Raw genomic sequence first — 15,406 nt, 5'->3', positions numbered from 1 at the left:
ATATAAAACTAATCCTTTAATGATTTATGAAGCACCTGTATTTGTCCAAATGTGCAATTATGTTGCATTTTGTTGTTCAACCATAAATGAAACACAAGGGCAGGAAATGTGGTTAAATTAAAGATTTAAATTTACTTCCAGTTCCAGCATACTGAGTTCACTAATAATATTCAGGGTCATAAATTTTTTTGTCTGTTTGGTCAACTCAGTGACTTTGCTTTCTTCCGACACCTACGTTCCTGGAGGTACTTGTTTTGAAAGATCATTGTTAAAGCATCCCATTATCTGTGAATGCTGAAAGCATAGATATATTTATTTTGCTTTGTTGCTATCCAAAATAGACATTTTATAAAGACTAAGTTGACTTGCTATACTATACTTTGTGCATTATTTGGATATGGAATGGATAGTTTGAAAAATTCGTTGATTCACGAAAAATATTTGAAAAAAATTGTGCTGATTGCTGAATACAAAACAATCAAGACCAAATTTAAAGAATAACCTAACTTTTTTAACTACCATTAAAATGTTTTTGCTAATTGTAATAAAATATTCCTATAATTTTTTTTTTTTGGAAAGTTGCTTTTATATAGGAAGAATTTAAAAGTTTAGCGACCATTGGAAAGAATTTAAACAATTTGTCAGCATGAGCAAGTGGAAAACATATCTGTTGTGGTTTGCACAAGAACACACAGAATTTCGTTTTTCGGTAATTTAATTAATTAATGTTCAATTTTATAAGTTATCTTAATTTCTTAATCTTAATTTATGTTTCCAGGAAATCAACTCACTGCTTTCACTTTTTAATATAGAAATGAAATTTGTTCAACAACCAAAAGATATAGTAAGTAAATCTAGTAAGTAAAGCTTCCTTGAAAATATACTCAGGAGTACAAATTAAATAGTGAAGATATGCGTATTTGTCAACTCCTCCTTGGATTTCTACATAAGGTGTATACAAGAAAGAATTATTGATCAGAATTAATTTTTAAATAAAACTCCCTGTGATTCATTAAGAAGCAATATTTTGTTAATCATCATATTTTGACATCTTTTAATATTTTTATACATATTAAAGAAACACCCTGTATATATTTTCTTTTAGGAACCATATTGGATTGTTGAATTTAACTCAGAAGAGGATGTAAAACTATTGGCCAGTAGGTCTGTATCTTTAAGGAATTGCTTGGAATTGTGGGCACATGCTAATACAGTTCCAGAACTACACAATAAGATGAAAAAATACCCCCAGAATTTGCTCCAATCACATTTTGACCCTAACAAGTCTTTCAAGATCGAAGTAGAGACATTTTGTAGACATTTTACACAAAAGGAAAAAGTTCAGAAATTAGAGGTATGCAATTCTGGTTAGTTTAAGTGATAAAGCCTCCTAAAAATAAACATTAGTCTTAGCAATATTATTTATTCTGTCATTAACTGAACATCCTTCTTCTTTCGTCCATTGGCTCTCACACAATATACAGAAAGAAGCTACATTGGGATATTATCATCTATTCTGATGGCCATAAATCAAAACAATTTAACAGTTATAATATTGCAAGTGTTTTAAATGTATATTTGTTATTAATTCGTTAGATTTACTTATGCTTGTGTAGTGTACTTCCTGTTGAGTTCTTTACTTATAGTTCATATTTTTTAGGCTTTTAGCTACTTACCTGTTTTAGGATCAGTAAATTTGAAGAATCCTGATACAACATTGCAATATATTGAATATTATGGGATCAGAGCTAACGATCCCCCAGAATTACCATATGATGTATTTTTTGGTAAATGGGTAAGTACACTAACACAACTCAGGTCATCAACAATGTGGTATTTGTAATTCGCCAAAACTTCTTTTATTTCTAGATAGCCAATGGATTGCGCCAGTTAATTAAAAAATTATCACTCAAAACGAGAAAATTCATTGGAAATACAAGTATGGATGCTCAACTGTCCCTGTTGATGGCGAATCAAGCAAAAATAAAAGAAGGGGATATTGTATTAGATCCGTTTGTGGGGTCTGGCTCTCTTTTGGTAGCTGCTGCTCAGTTTGGTGGTTATGTTCTGGGTACAGACATCGATTACTTAATGCTTCATGCAAGGACAAGGCCTTCCAGAATATCTCAGAAGGTAAGTTATATTTTTATATATTTATTTTTAGTTAAATTTAATTATTATTTGTTTAGTTACAACTATTAATTAAAAATAGTACAATCAAAATTATAAAGAATATTATTTAAGAATTAATACATGTGAAAAATGTTACAGTTCCATTAACATAATTATAATTATTGCACCTAAGTGAGTTAAAAGTAAGGTATGAAGAACAAAAAAATTGCATTATGAAGGAGTTTTATTCTTTGGTTTTACATACAAAGTATGTAAAAAGTTTACTCATATAAATATAACTTAACTATAGATTCTTAAACTGGAAGACCTTCATTCACTTCAAAATTAGTGACAGTTCTTGTTTTCTAAATGGCCTTATATTCATAATGCTACAGAATACATGGTCATCGAAATCAATATGTACTGAGGGTGTAATAAGCTGTGCGGAACCATATTTAACCATAAAATGCAGAAAATATTTGTACATAGAGTTCAGTTATGCCTTAAATCGAAGTTTAAATGTTTTTTTTTTTTTTCATTTAAATCTTGTCAAAATGTTTTATTATAACTTATTCATCTTGTTTGGAAACCTCTAAATATGTTTTTAGTCTAGAGCAAAAGACGAAAGCATAAGGGCCAACATGGAGCAGTATAACTTACAGCACAGATATTTAGATGTAATGGTCAATGATTTTTCTATGTCTTTCTGGAAAAACAACTTTAAGTTTGACGCCATTTTAACCGATCGTAAGTATAATATGTTCATATTGTATATTCAACGAATTTGACTTCCATGACCAGTGCTTTTTGCTTATTTCTTCAAGACATTTCACTAACTGTTTTCCACTGAGTTTGCTTGTTGTTTATAGCCTCCTTATGTGTCTTGGGCTATCAGTTAGTCTGAATAGGTATGTGAATGTTTGGTACATCTATTTTGTAACCGATATATGGACCATCTGCTCACCTTTGAAATAAAGATACTTAAATCTGTCAGAATGGTACCGTTTCAGACCAACTGTCAGAGTCCAGAGCCATATGATGTTTAAAATGGCCCACTTATTCAGCAAGCATAATGTCAGCACAAGATATCAGAAAAAAATAGTTCCAAACTACACAATCCGTAAGCATGAAAATCACTGCAGTAATATTAACTCTCTTTTAGCACCTTATGGAATTAGAGAATCCACTGAAAGAATAGGAACCACTAGAGAAAATTACAAAATAAAAGAAGAGCATTTACAGACACACATTCCAGCAAAAATCGATTATGGCATTTCTAATATATATAAAGATATATTGTTGTTTTCAGCTAAGCATTTAAAGATTGGAGGATGTGTAGTATGTTGGTTTCCAGTCTTCAGGTAATTGCAGGTGTTTTATAAGTTTACAGATAAATTAATATGATGCCACAATAGATTTAAAACAATATTAAGAAACCAGTATTGGCCATACCATTATCATCATCATCATCAATGGAGCTACAACTCTTCGTGAGTCTTTGCCGCATTTACTATTGCCTTCCATGTTTGTCGGTCCTGCGTGAGTAATTCCCATTGTCATACTCCCATTTTCTCTAAATCTTCTTTGACTGCATCTTTCCACGTTTTTCTAGGCCGCCCTACAGACCTTCTTCCCTCTGGCCTTTCCCAGAACACATTGTTTATAAGGCGATTGTCGTTACTGCGTATCACATGCCCTGCCCATCTGTCTATTGGCCTTTATATATCTGACTAGATTTTCTTTTCCGAATAGAGACTCTAGCTCATTATTGTATCTGCCCCTCCATTCGTTTGTCACGCTGTCTCTGAAAGGGCCATATATCATTCAAAGAATTTTATGTTCCCACACTAGCAATTTATTTATTTCTCTTTTTGTTAGCGTTTGTTATTTGTGAAATAAGTTTTGACTTCATTAGAAAGATCTGTTTCCTGCCATTATTCTCGTTTCAACTTCTCGCTCCAATGTGTTGTCATTTGTGATTGTTGCTCCTAGATATTTAAATTCTTTAACCACTTCGAAGTTGTGATCATTTATAGTAATGTTTTGTCTTATTCGCCGTCGTTCTTGTTTTGAGACGACCATGTATTTTGTTTTGTCTTCATTTATTTTTAGACTGATGTTTGCCCTACCGACGCTGTCCTACCATTATATCACCAAAAGACTTTAAACTTTATTTTGAATTGATTGAATTTAATCCAAACAATACTTTAGTCAGTTTTGACATAGTCATTTACAAATAGACCATTAGATAAGATTTTGAAAATACTGTAATATTAAAACTAAATAAAAAATATTAAAGTATAACCATTTATTGTGGCTCTAGTATGATTTAATATACCAAAATTGATGTCACCTATAAAAACATCACTGTTTTAGGGAAGACTATGATGAAAAATGTCTACCCTCGCATCCCTGCTTTAAATTAACCGCAAATTGTGAACAGGTTCTAACAAAGGTTACCTCTAGGAGATTATTAACCTTTGAGAAAATTAAAGATCCATCTCAGGAAGAATTAGAAACGTATGACCACGATATTACTGATTTTAGGGAAAAATATTATGTTGCTAGAGAAGAGACTAGAAAAGAACGGAGGACAAGGGAAGCTAAAACAAGGGAGGAAGATAGAAAGAAATATGAAGGGGCAAAGAAATGTGGTTAATGTTATGTTTTATTAAATTTTTTATACTTTTTATTTGTTTTTTTATTTAAAAATCTTGTCCATAATTACAAAATTTCCTCCTATTGATCTGTTGATCCCTATTCCATGTATTCCTTTTATTCTTAAATGATCCTTTTGCGAACTTATTATTTAATGAGAAACTTGAAAGGAGATGGAGAAGGTAGGTAAGGAAAAGTAGAAGTCAAAGAAAAACTGTTAATATATTATTGTTTTATTGAATTATCTATACTTTTCGTTTGTTTTTTGATTTAAAATTCTTTTTATTCTTATTTGCAAAATTTCCTCCTATTGGCCTTTGATCCCTATTCCGTGAATTGGTTTTATCCTGGTTTTTAAATTTATTTTTTCTTTTAAATGGCTGTTTGTCTCCCTTTTTATCCTTAAATGATCCTTTCGAGAATTTATTCTTTACTTGGAAACTTGCTTTTGAACTTTTCCTTTTGTCCTTGAAACCTTTCTCATTATTTTTATGCTGAGAGTTGTCAGAGTCATCTAATTTTCTCTTTTTATTTTTGTAATGCAATGGTTCAAACTTCCTTTTTCCTCCAGGTTTTGAAGTGAATAAATCTAAAAATAAAAAAGATCTTTTGTTATCTTAAAAAAAAAGCAAATTGTTATTTTAAATTATATAACATTCTTGGAGGTAGTAGGATAAGTTTAAGGAAAATTTACAGGGAAACAGTGAATTGAATATTAGTCTGACTTACCTGCATCAGGTGCTTCTCCAACATCTTCTTTGTAGTACTGAGTATCATCATCTTTGTCTATTTCATCTTCAGCATCCTTAGATTCCTCATTTTCTTTATTCTTTAGTATACCTTTCATGGAATTTTCTTTTAATTTCTGTTTAGCATCATCTTTGGCCTTTTTGTTGGCTTCTTGTACCTTTTTCCTCTTTTCTTTTAATTTTCTAGAAAAAATCAAAACTTTTTTACCTTCATTATAGTTTTATTGAGCTACTGACCTTTTTTGTTCTCTTTTCTTTTGTATTTCTTCCTTCTCTTCTTCAGTTTTGTGTACCAATTCATGATACAAGACTTCACCATCAAGAAGACCATCCTCAATCTTAATAAGTTGCAATGTCAACCTTGGGCCTAATTCACTTAATCTTATAGCAGATTTTCCAGACTCTACATTTCCTCTAGATGCTATTTTTTGTGCCAGTATCACATGGTTTTGTGGATCCTCTTCTGCTTCACTTTCTGACATCATACCAGCCCTATAAATTAAATTGTTGAAAAAAGAGAAGAACATTGATAAGAACTTTTAATAATTCAATAAAATAATACACATTAGAGAAAAAAGCAAATAATAAGAATATACATATGAGACATCAATTTTATCCTTAACAAGGAAGACTAAAGTTGAAAAAATGACAGATAATGTTTGTAATACAGGTGCTAAGAACTATTCTTAAACTTAGCTTAGCAACAGAAAAACAATATACATATCAACACGAATATAACAAGATAAATGAACAATTAGCAACAGTATGAGCAAGATATAGTAAAAATATTAAGAATGGTCTAAAAAAAAACAGCAATAGAGAAAAACAAAAATCTAACCTATGAATACTAATCACAAGCTAGTATAAATAAGTTGTGGTATCCATTATGTGTACTTACTTGGTAAAAAACTCTGTAATATCATTACACCTAGACAAGTTAGGTATTTTACCCTGCACGACTTTCTTGACACCCCTAGAAATACCAACAGGAGCTACCTTAATGCTGTAGTGCCTAAAATCTATTAATTTTGTAGTAGGATTATAATTCATCAAAACACATCTCTTCACTGTATTCAAATCCACGTTAGTCAAGTTTATAGTAGGAAACATATTCTGGAACATTGAAGCCATCAGCTTAAGTTGCAGGCCTTCACCACTGAAACTATTTAAAACTATTAGAGGAGAGTGTTTGAAAGCACCTTCGACCACTCTTTGTTTCTTTAAAGATGATACTACATCTCTTGCTAATGAATAATTGTGGATTTTAAAAGTTAATGTTGGTCCTCTTGGAAGCCTCATAATTTTTAGATACATTCCTAACTCTGTTCTCGAAAATATTGACAAATGTGATACATGCAAGGGGCCAGCTATGGATACAAAATCTTTAATAGTATTTTTCTTCCTCTCCTAAAATAAAATGTAAGCCTTGTTTCAATTATACGATTATAAAGTCATATTAACTCACCTTTAGAGAAGAGGCTGTAAAAGGTTCCATAACTTTTCTAAAGTCTTTAGTTAATTCTAAAGTATTGCCTCCTGAAATTCCTCTATGGATAACAAATGAATGTGGCGCTTGAACAATATCATTGGACTCAATATTCTGGTTTAAATTCTTTTTAACTGAACGACCACGCTTCTTTTTACCCATTTTATTTAAAAAAATTCAAAATACACAATTCCAATTGAAAAAACATACAACAAATCACACGTGAATATTTGACATTAAAACTTAGGTTATTTTATTTTAAATTTTAATGTCACAGATAAATTAAACCACGGAACAACCGAACAAAATTCGGTGATTAAACCTAGTAGATTAGTAACAAGGATAGACAAGGTTAACGCACGGTTTTTATTTGTGCACCCTTCCGTTTGTGGCACTGCTAGTCTCGTTCCTGCGCATGGAGGTAAGAAACCACCTTACCTGCATGTTCCTACGCGTTGTTCGTTGTCACTTTAAAGTCAAAGTCAAGGTTAGTAAATAGGCAGGTTGTCTACTAAGTTGACAATAATCAGCGTCGAGAATCAATGGCGGTAATGACGTCACTAAGAATACTACATTCAAATTCATTCTCTTTAACGCTTGAAATGAACTCGGAAAGCAGCAAGATTGAAAATATATTAATCTATTTATATTGAAAAAATGCTTTTGGTCTTAATAACTATTTATATCATTCAATCGTTAAAAAATGCAAGAGATACCTGCAGAGTTACAGAAATCGTAGAGTATAATTGCAACTAATTATATGTAGTAAAACATCACTACTACTTAATTAATATATTATAAGTATATTCTTTTTTGTGTGTATATGTGACTAAAGCATGCAAATATATTATATTAGTAATGGGTAGAATACAATTTACTTTTTTAAATTGTTTTGAGTAGGTACATGTAGTGCATTATTGTAAATTCCTCCATACAAGTAAACCATGCTAAAAAAGAGATTTTACTAAAAATTTATTTATCGGAGTTAGCAGTTTTTTCCTTAAGAACATCTGATTACATTACTGGATTTTAAAAATATGTTTTGTCTTTTCCTCAAAGTTTCGCTTTTTAGTTTAGCTGTCTTAAGTTCTATAATCCATGATTTAAGATTGTTTTCAGTATCTTCTTTCTCTAGTTTTTGTTGAAGTTTCACGTTTTCTTCTTTCATATTCCCTAATTCTCTTTTTAGTATATCTAATTCTGATTATTACATGAAGGTATTTCAGGTAAATCAATATGTTGGCTAGGCACATTCACTTATATTACTTTTATCTGCTCCTCTTTAGTATCCTGTAAAATTGTATGTTCAACATCTTTGTTTTCTTTCCTGGCCATGCGTTTTGATCTTATACTTATTTCTTTTACGACTTCTTCATTTGGCAGTAGAAATAACGATGGAATTGCTAAAATTAAAAGTTTTAATTACAACTAAGTGAAGTTATTGTTAATGATCTTTGTTTGTTGTTTTACTTTATTTTGTAAAACTCAATCACAAAAATAACTCAAAATCAATTGATTAAAATATTTTTACTGAACATTTAAATGACTATACCTAATTACCATCTTTGTATGTTGTAATTGTTGTATGTTTAATAGTTTGTTTATGTTTAAAACTGTAGACTACAAACTCTTTTATTAACACAGTACCACCTACCCTTCCTAAGACATTTGCTGATCCATTGCTTTTGAATTTTTACATTTTTACATAAAAAACATTAAATCCCTTTCATCCTCTTTGGACTTCTTATATATAAGTTTATATATACAATAAAAAAATTTGAATTAATTTGAAGTTGATTTGAATTTGAATAAATATTTTTCTGCGTCTCACATAAAACTTGCCATTAGAATAACAAAACTATTATTTAAATACTGACAAGTTCTTGTCACAACATTAAGAACACTAAATTATACTGTACTTTGCTTGTATTATTAATATTTCTTGTAACACATATAAACATTTTTTGTAACATTTTTAAAAATAAAGATTTTATTCTATATCTTATTCTTTAACTTTTTAACCACTTTGGCATTTTAATGTAAGGAAAATAAAAATAACCTCAATATAACCAGAAAACCCAAATACTACATGAAAAATATATACATATTATCGTATAGAATAAGGTTTTTTTTGTTATTTTAGGATTATATTGAGTTTCCCTTCCTTTAAAATGAGTTTACAATCCTAGGTAATTTTACATATCTTTTGAGTTTACCGCCATGTATATATATAGTTACGCACCCTGGCACTAGACGATGCGCCAATCGTCATTTTACTTTTTAACACATGACTGGCACTGCTAGGTGAGAGTGTGCTGTGGTTGATGTTTTCGATTTTGTCTTCTCTCTTTATTTTTGTACAAGTCTGCATGGATGTATTCAGCCAGAAAACGCTTAATAATAGTATTTTAACAATTAACTTTACAGTTTAATAAACCTGTCAAGATACGAAAACTATAGTAAAAATCTACTATTTTAATTAACTCAACCATTTTCTATAATGCGGGCTTAAATTTATAGAAAAATTTGACCTTTTTAAAAAAGAAGTATCTTTAATTTTGACAGCTGTCAGTTAGTTGTGTTGAAAGTGCTAGTCATTTAATATCAATAGAAAATTGTAAAAGATTTTGTCGAATATTTTTGTATGAAGCAGCTCTGATAACAGTAAAAATGGTGTTAGAAAGTACTATGATTTGTGTCGATAATAGCGACTATATGAGGAATGGAGATTTCCTACCTAGCAGACTGCAAGCTCAACAAGATGCAGTAAATTTAGTATGTCATTCTAAAACAAGATCAAATCCAGAGAATAATGTTGGTTTGTTAACGTTGGCAAAGGTAGAAGTCCTAGCAACACTGACCAGTGATGTGGGTCGTATTTTATCTAAATTACATCAAGTTCAACCAAATGGGGAAATAAACTTACATACTGGTATCAGAATAGCCCACCTAGCTTTAAAACATCGTCAAGGAAAGAATCACAAAATGCGTATTGTAGCTTTTGTCGGAAGTCCTGTAGCTAGCGAAGAAAAAGAGTTAGTTAAATTAGCAAAGAAGCTGAAGAAAGAAAAGGTTAATGTAGATCTTATCAGTTTTGGAGAAGACTCAATCAATTCAGAGGTAAAGTGATATTATGAAATAGCTTTTAACATTTATTTAATTGTATGCTCAATCTTTCAGGTTTTGACAACATTTGTAAATACCCTAAATGGTAAAGATGGCACTAGCAGCCATTTAGTTACAGTTCCCCCAGGTCCTCATCTATCTGATGCTTTGATTTCTTCTCCAATTATACAAGGTGAGGATGGTACAGGTGCAACTGGTTTGGGAGGATCTGGGTTTGAATTTGGGGTCGATCCTAATGAAGATCCAGAATTGGCTTTGGCTCTTCGTGTGTCTATGGAAGAACAGCGCCAGAGACAAGAAGATGAAGCTAGAAGGGCTAAAGATGCCTCTAGCACTGAAGCCGGACCAAAAACTGAGGTAAACAAATTCGTATATGTAATGGTTACAATAATAATAAACTATAGTAAATATTTTTTTAAATTCGATTCATAAAATTATTTAGTATCATCTACACTACATTCTTAATAATTTTAACAAATAAACACTGTTTTTGAACTCAAAAACTTATTTTACAGGGAAATGCAGCTCTAAAAGAAGAACCTAGTGAGGAAGCTTTATTGGAAAGAGCTCTGGCTATGTCAATGGAACAAGGGGATGAACAAAATGTAACAGTAGCTAGAGCTCCTGTTGATTTTGCGAACATGACTGAAGAAGAACAGATTGCTTTTGCTATGCAAATGTCCATGCAGGATGCCCAGGAAAATTCTGCAGGTGCTTCAGCTTCCAAGGTAAAGCAATTTAAAATTAAATATTTCTATAACAGGCAGTTACTTTAAGGTCAAACACAGTATGAATTCTTATTATACATAATATGTAATGATTTTAGTTGGAGCCTATGGAAGTTGAGGGAGATGAAGACTATTCAGAAGTGATGAATGACCCAGCTTTCCTTCAGAGTGTCCTAGAGAACCTTCCTGGTGTAGATCCCCAATCTGAAGCCATCCGTCAAGCAGTGGGAAGTCTCAAAGATAAGAAAAAGGATGAAAAGTCTGAAGACAAACAAAAGAAGTAGTAGACTATTCATTGTAGTTTTTTTTTCATTTACATATTTACTTACATTTATATTTAATTTCAAATAATAAAATAGTGGTATGCTTAGGGTTAAGTTTTTTTTTTTATATCTACACGATTTAATATCTGCAGTTTGGTCTCCAGATATACATTTCTTTGAAAAGTCTCCAAGCCTTCTAAGAATTGGTAGCTATCCATTTATGCATCGAAAAGTTGAAATTTTAGAAGTAATTAATGCCTTTCATGAATGAGGCTTAATATCTTCTCATATTTAGATCAATCTTCTTCATGTGCCTTCTCCTCTAGGAAGGTGGACAATCATCATGGCAATTAGTAGTCTTGAATACTGTTGCTCTAAAGAGATCAGCAGAAGCACAGATCAATGGGAAAATATAAACAATGAATTTTAATGTCTTCTCAAGGACAATCAATTTATATTTAAAAACTATCTTGTAGCATTATTGTATGGGTCTTAAATTCTTATAACTTAATAATTAAAATTATTTCTGCCACTCCATATATCACTTTAACAACCTACCTCAAAAAGTTTTGCAGCATAATTTTAACTTAAATTGATTTTAGTCAAATCTAAACTCTTTTATCTTTAGTGTTTCTGTACAAGATTGTCAAAAAATATGGTCTTATGCTGAATAAAAGATAAGTCATGATAATATACTGCAGTCTGATCAACATCAGAGAGATTGCTGATTTTGAAATCTTTTAGCCCTTTCAGAACTGAAGATGAATGCATTTCATGCAATGCATGGTGTCAGATTTGTAAAAAATTATCATCTATAAGGTGATCAAGAATTAAGTGACTAGATAATGTAAAAACTGATCTTCGCGTGTTAGACCTAAGAAAATTGTGACTTGACACCTAGAATCCAGAAAAGAACCAGAGTGCCACTCAATGGTTGCATATAGAATGAATTTTTTTGATAAAAAACTACATTTTTATATTGTAATATATATTTAAGTTTCAAAATATAATAAATTCTTAAATAAAATTAAAACTAACCAATTTCCATTAAAAATCTCTTACATAAAACTGAAACAAAGTCCCTTCAAATGCTCACTGATATATAATATTTATTTGCAATTCATTCTCAATAAAAACATTGAAAATTTTTAGCAGTAGGCCATGAGAAAGCTAAAAAATACATAATTGTTATGTTAATTGTCACTTAGTTTACAGTTAACAATAGTTGGGATTAGTGATATTAAATTTAGGAGTTTCATATTTTGTTGGTTAACAATTTGAAGTTGGCAAACATGTGACATAACTTTTTACCACAATATATCCTTTATTCTCCAGTGTTATGCACTGATTTGTTGATTTATAGTGAATATGAGATTTTGGAGGATCTGACTCATAAAATAAGTAAAATCCAGTGAAACATTTTGTTAGTTGTAACACTAAAGAACTAAAATATGAGAGTAGATTGGGGCAAATTTGCATAGAACATATTATTCAGAATTGTTAACATGTTGAACATTCCATGTAATTGTTGAAACCAAACAAAAATAATTGGTTAGGCTATTTGAAAAGAAGCACAAACCAACAAAAATAGTCCAGCATAGGTTAATACTTTCCTCTATAAAAAATACTGCCCAATTAAAGAAGAAACATTTGATTCTTTAAATAAATCTGGGATACAGAAAAAGGTGAAATGATTGATTATGAAAGAAATGAAATGAATGGTAAAAAAAGGAAATAAATAAATGTTTTGAAATGAAGAAAGAATAGTCTGAAAAGAAATAAAAGTATGCAAAAGTAATTTGTGGCTTTCATTTTTCTAAAAAATGATGAAGCAGTCCTTGTATATCTAGTTATTGAGAGCATTTGAAAAGAAAATTAATTAAAAATAACATATTTAAACAATTCTGTAATCACCATCCATGACAAACATTTAAACACTTAAAAGCAAACTCAAATAAATACTGAATCAGATTTCTAATGCAGATACTGCTTCTTTTAATGCATCTATTTGTTGTTTCTCAACATATCTCTGCTTGATTTCTTTGAGTATCCAATCTAACAGTTTGTTTACTGCATCTTTTTTCTTTCCAGTTACTGCTTTTTGGGTGTTTAACAATGCTGAAGAAGTCTGAAAGACAAAAGGTATTAGTTACAATTGAAACAAAAGAAAACCTAAATTTATAGCTTAAAGGAACTTACTAGGTAAATCCCATACATAGCCCTCATATTGTTGGGATTTAGCTTTAGGGCCTGATAATAGTATGTTCTGGCAATCTCAATATTCTCCAATCCACCCTGGGTGTACTTAATATCAGCATATCTTTGATGTAGTAGATGATTGTGTGGATTGTGCAATATAAGTTCTTCAACACAAAAAGCTGCCTTGTTATAATCAAATTCAGTTAAATACAATTCACTCAACTCTTGCCATGCCTCTATATCAGCCATAAATCTGTAAAAAAATACTTATTATGTATTTTTTAAACATATTTGACAAATTTAATCTTCCAAATCAATGACAACATTCCAAATTATCACCAGCACATAAATAATATCTACCAAAAACATAATAGACCGAGCCATAGACTTCATTTAACTAATATTTGCATATATGATCCTAAAGATTAAAATTGAAATATGTAAAACATGCATATCATTACAAACTTACACAGTTCAAACTACTGCTAAAACATAGTCAAAAAGAAACAAGAGTTTTGGTTTTAGTGAAATGTCTTGAACCCATTGCAAATATAGGTAGTTATTAAAGTGAACAGCTGCAGTATCTAGGACATATGATGCGGGGTGAGAAGTATGGCATCCTGCGACTCATAATGCAAGGAAAGATAGATGGCAGAAGAAGCATGGGAAGAAGATGAATTTCATGGCTCAAGAACCTAAGAGAATGGTTTGGATGCAGCCCAAAACAACTATTTAGAGCTACTGCCTCAAAAATTAAAATAGCTATGTGAACATGGGACACAAAAATACAGTAAAAAGTGTTTGAAAGCTGGATCAGCAGTTATAGAGCTTGAAATGACACAGCAAAGACAATTATATACTACCAAAAGAGAATATTTTCAGTTAAATACTGACTTACACTTTTAAATACTCTGTTAATTCCTTAATAGCCTCAGAATTCCTTCCAAGTGACTTAAGTATAGCGATTTTCCTCTTCCTGGCAGAACTATTTGTAGCATCAAGTTTGATGATATTTTTTAATATGTGTAAAGCTCTATCAAAATTCTCATCTGCTTCATGCAACATTGATTCCAATATCTGTACTCTGCAACTATTTGGAAATTCTTGGTACAACTCTTTAATACAAATTTCTGCTATTTTCAAGTTAAATGAATCCAGTGCTGCCATGCAAATTTGTTCCAGGACGACATGTTCTAAAAGACAAAAATATAATAATGTATCACTTGGAAATGTATTTATTTTACATTTTAGTAATTTGAATAATGTGTTCTGGAAAGTATCGATAAGAATACTCAACCAATCATAAATTCTATCGCTTTGGTAAATGATAAGTTTAGGCATATATTACAAGATAGTCTGATCTGTGCGACTGAGAAAACTGACGCAAAGCAGTACCTGCATCTCTCTCTAATTTGCCAGGTTTATCAACCACGAGACCAAAATGACTAATGAGAAGGCCACGTGGTCAATAAACCTGGCCCATTAAAAGAGATTTTGTGTTAGTTTTCTCTGTCGTACTGGAGGAACATGACTATATTGCTGCAGTCAGTATATCTTGTATTATATGTCTATGAGTTTAGTAAAAAAATAGCCTTTTCCGGTTTTCTAGATTTTTATTAATTTGTGTTTTTAAACTATCCCTCTAATGCATTCATAGAAAGTATATCATTATTATTATCTTATTTCTTATTATTTAATATATCTTACTCTCTTTCCCTAGCTTGTCTACATTGGAATGAATAGAACTGTTCCAAATATTAACTACTTCTCTGCTTTTTCTATCATTACTATCTCTAAACTTCTTTAGTTCTTCTAGGTCTCCTACAATATAAATATTTAATAAAAATGTATATTATTTGTCTGAATTAACTAATTACTTCTAAAGTTTCCCATTTTTATGAACACAGTGAGCTATCGACTATTCTATCAAAATCAAACCAACTAAAATATTAATGAATTTAAAGTTTATTGAAATTGTTGGATTGTTGGAATGATTTAATGATTTTTGGTTAGTGTGACACTGACAAGTAGGTTCAACTTCACACTGGTTTTAAAATACGATGATTAAAAAGAAGAAAAGTCAAG

The 15,406-nt window shown here is 30.7% G+C and overlaps 4 protein-coding genes across 4 annotated transcripts; 2 read left to right on the top strand and 2 right to left on the bottom strand.

Moving 5' to 3' along the window:
- Positions 1-306: 306 nt before the first annotated feature.
- LOC140432877 (tRNA (guanine(10)-N(2))-methyltransferase homolog) lies at positions 307-4,802 on the top strand. The gene is made up of 8 exons (XM_072521027.1): positions 307-709; positions 779-844; positions 1,106-1,354; positions 1,661-1,795; positions 1,870-2,133; positions 2,721-2,859; positions 3,275-3,473; positions 4,489-4,802. The coding sequence occupies exons 1-8, from the start codon at positions 647-649 to the stop codon at positions 4,769-4,771; spliced, it is 1,398 nt and encodes a 465-aa protein (XP_072377128.1). The 5' UTR covers positions 307-646; the 3' UTR covers positions 4,772-4,802.
- A 180-nt stretch (positions 4,803-4,982) lies between these two features.
- Positions 4,983-7,276, bottom strand: ppan (Brix domain-containing protein peter pan). Its single transcript, XM_072521026.1, has 5 exons — positions 6,985-7,276; positions 6,418-6,926; positions 5,757-6,011; positions 5,500-5,702; positions 4,983-5,359 (listed from the first exon to the last, which is right to left on the bottom strand). The coding sequence occupies exons 1-5, from the start codon at positions 7,165-7,167 to the stop codon at positions 5,016-5,018; spliced, it is 1,494 nt and encodes a 497-aa protein (XP_072377127.1). The 5' UTR covers positions 7,168-7,276; the 3' UTR covers positions 4,983-5,015.
- Positions 7,277-9,565: 2,289 nt separating this feature from the next.
- Positions 9,566-11,231, top strand: Rpn10 (regulatory particle non-ATPase 10). The gene is made up of 4 exons (XM_072533233.1): positions 9,566-10,125; positions 10,186-10,488; positions 10,647-10,859; positions 10,958-11,231. Exons 1-4 carry the CDS (start codon positions 9,676-9,678, stop codon positions 11,141-11,143), a joined length of 1,152 nt encoding a protein of 383 aa, XP_072389334.1. The 5' UTR covers positions 9,566-9,675; the 3' UTR covers positions 11,144-11,231.
- Positions 11,232-12,093: 862 nt separating this feature from the next.
- LOC140432874 (ER membrane protein complex subunit 2-A-like) lies at positions 12,094-15,357 on the bottom strand. Its single transcript, XM_072521025.1, has 5 exons — positions 15,199-15,357; positions 15,029-15,142; positions 14,220-14,514; positions 13,322-13,574; positions 12,094-13,250 (listed from the first exon to the last, which is right to left on the bottom strand). Exons 1-5 carry the CDS (start codon positions 15,212-15,214, stop codon positions 13,089-13,091), a joined length of 840 nt encoding a protein of 279 aa, XP_072377126.1. The 5' UTR covers positions 15,215-15,357; the 3' UTR covers positions 12,094-13,088.
- Between the last annotated feature and the right edge of the window lie 49 nt (positions 15,358-15,406).

This window comes from Diabrotica undecimpunctata, chromosome 1 (genome assembly GCF_040954645.1).
Source record: "Diabrotica undecimpunctata isolate CICGRU chromosome 1, icDiaUnde3, whole genome shotgun sequence".
NCBI lineage: Eukaryota > Metazoa > Arthropoda > Insecta > Coleoptera > Chrysomelidae > Diabrotica > Diabrotica undecimpunctata.
The sequence above is the reverse complement of the archived record's forward strand: the minus strand, read 5'-3'. Positions and strand labels throughout refer to the sequence as shown.

Coding starts and splice junctions, on each gene's coding strand:
- LOC140432877 (XM_072521027.1), top strand. CDS start 647: ATGAGCAAGTGGAAAACATATCTGTTGTGGTTTGCACAAGAACACACA. Junction 845..1,105: donor TTCAACAACCAAAAGATATA/GTAAGTAAATCT, acceptor ATTTTCTTTTAG/GAACCATATTGGATTGTTGA. Junction 2,134..2,720: donor CTTCCAGAATATCTCAGAAG/GTAAGTTATATT, acceptor ATATGTTTTTAG/TCTAGAGCAAAAGACGAAAG.
- ppan (XM_072521026.1), bottom strand. CDS start 7,167: ATGGGTAAAAAGAAGCGTGGTCGTTCAGTTAAAAAGAATTTAAACCAG. Junction 6,012..6,417: donor ATTACAGAGTTTTTTACCAA/GTAAGTACACAT, acceptor TTTAATTTATAG/GGCTGGTATGATGTCAGAAA. Junction 5,703..5,756: donor AAGAAAAGAGAACAAAAAAG/GTCAGTAGCTCA, acceptor GATTTTTTCTAG/AAAATTAAAAGAAAAGAGGA.
- Rpn10 (XM_072533233.1), top strand. CDS start 9,676: ATGGTGTTAGAAAGTACTATGATTTGTGTCGATAATAGCGACTATATG. Junction 10,126..10,185: donor AAGACTCAATCAATTCAGAG/GTAAAGTGATAT, acceptor TCAATCTTTCAG/GTTTTGACAACATTTGTAAA. Junction 10,489..10,646: donor AAGCCGGACCAAAAACTGAG/GTAAACAAATTC, acceptor CTTATTTTACAG/GGAAATGCAGCTCTAAAAGA.
- LOC140432874 (XM_072521025.1), bottom strand. Junction 13,575..14,219: donor TTAACAGAGTATTTAAAAGT/GTAAGTCAGTAT, acceptor ATTTTTTTACAG/ATTTATGGCTGATATAGAGG. Junction 13,251..13,321: donor CTATGTATGGGATTTACCTA/GTAAGTTCCTTT, acceptor TTTGTCTTTCAG/ACTTCTTCAGCATTGTTAAA.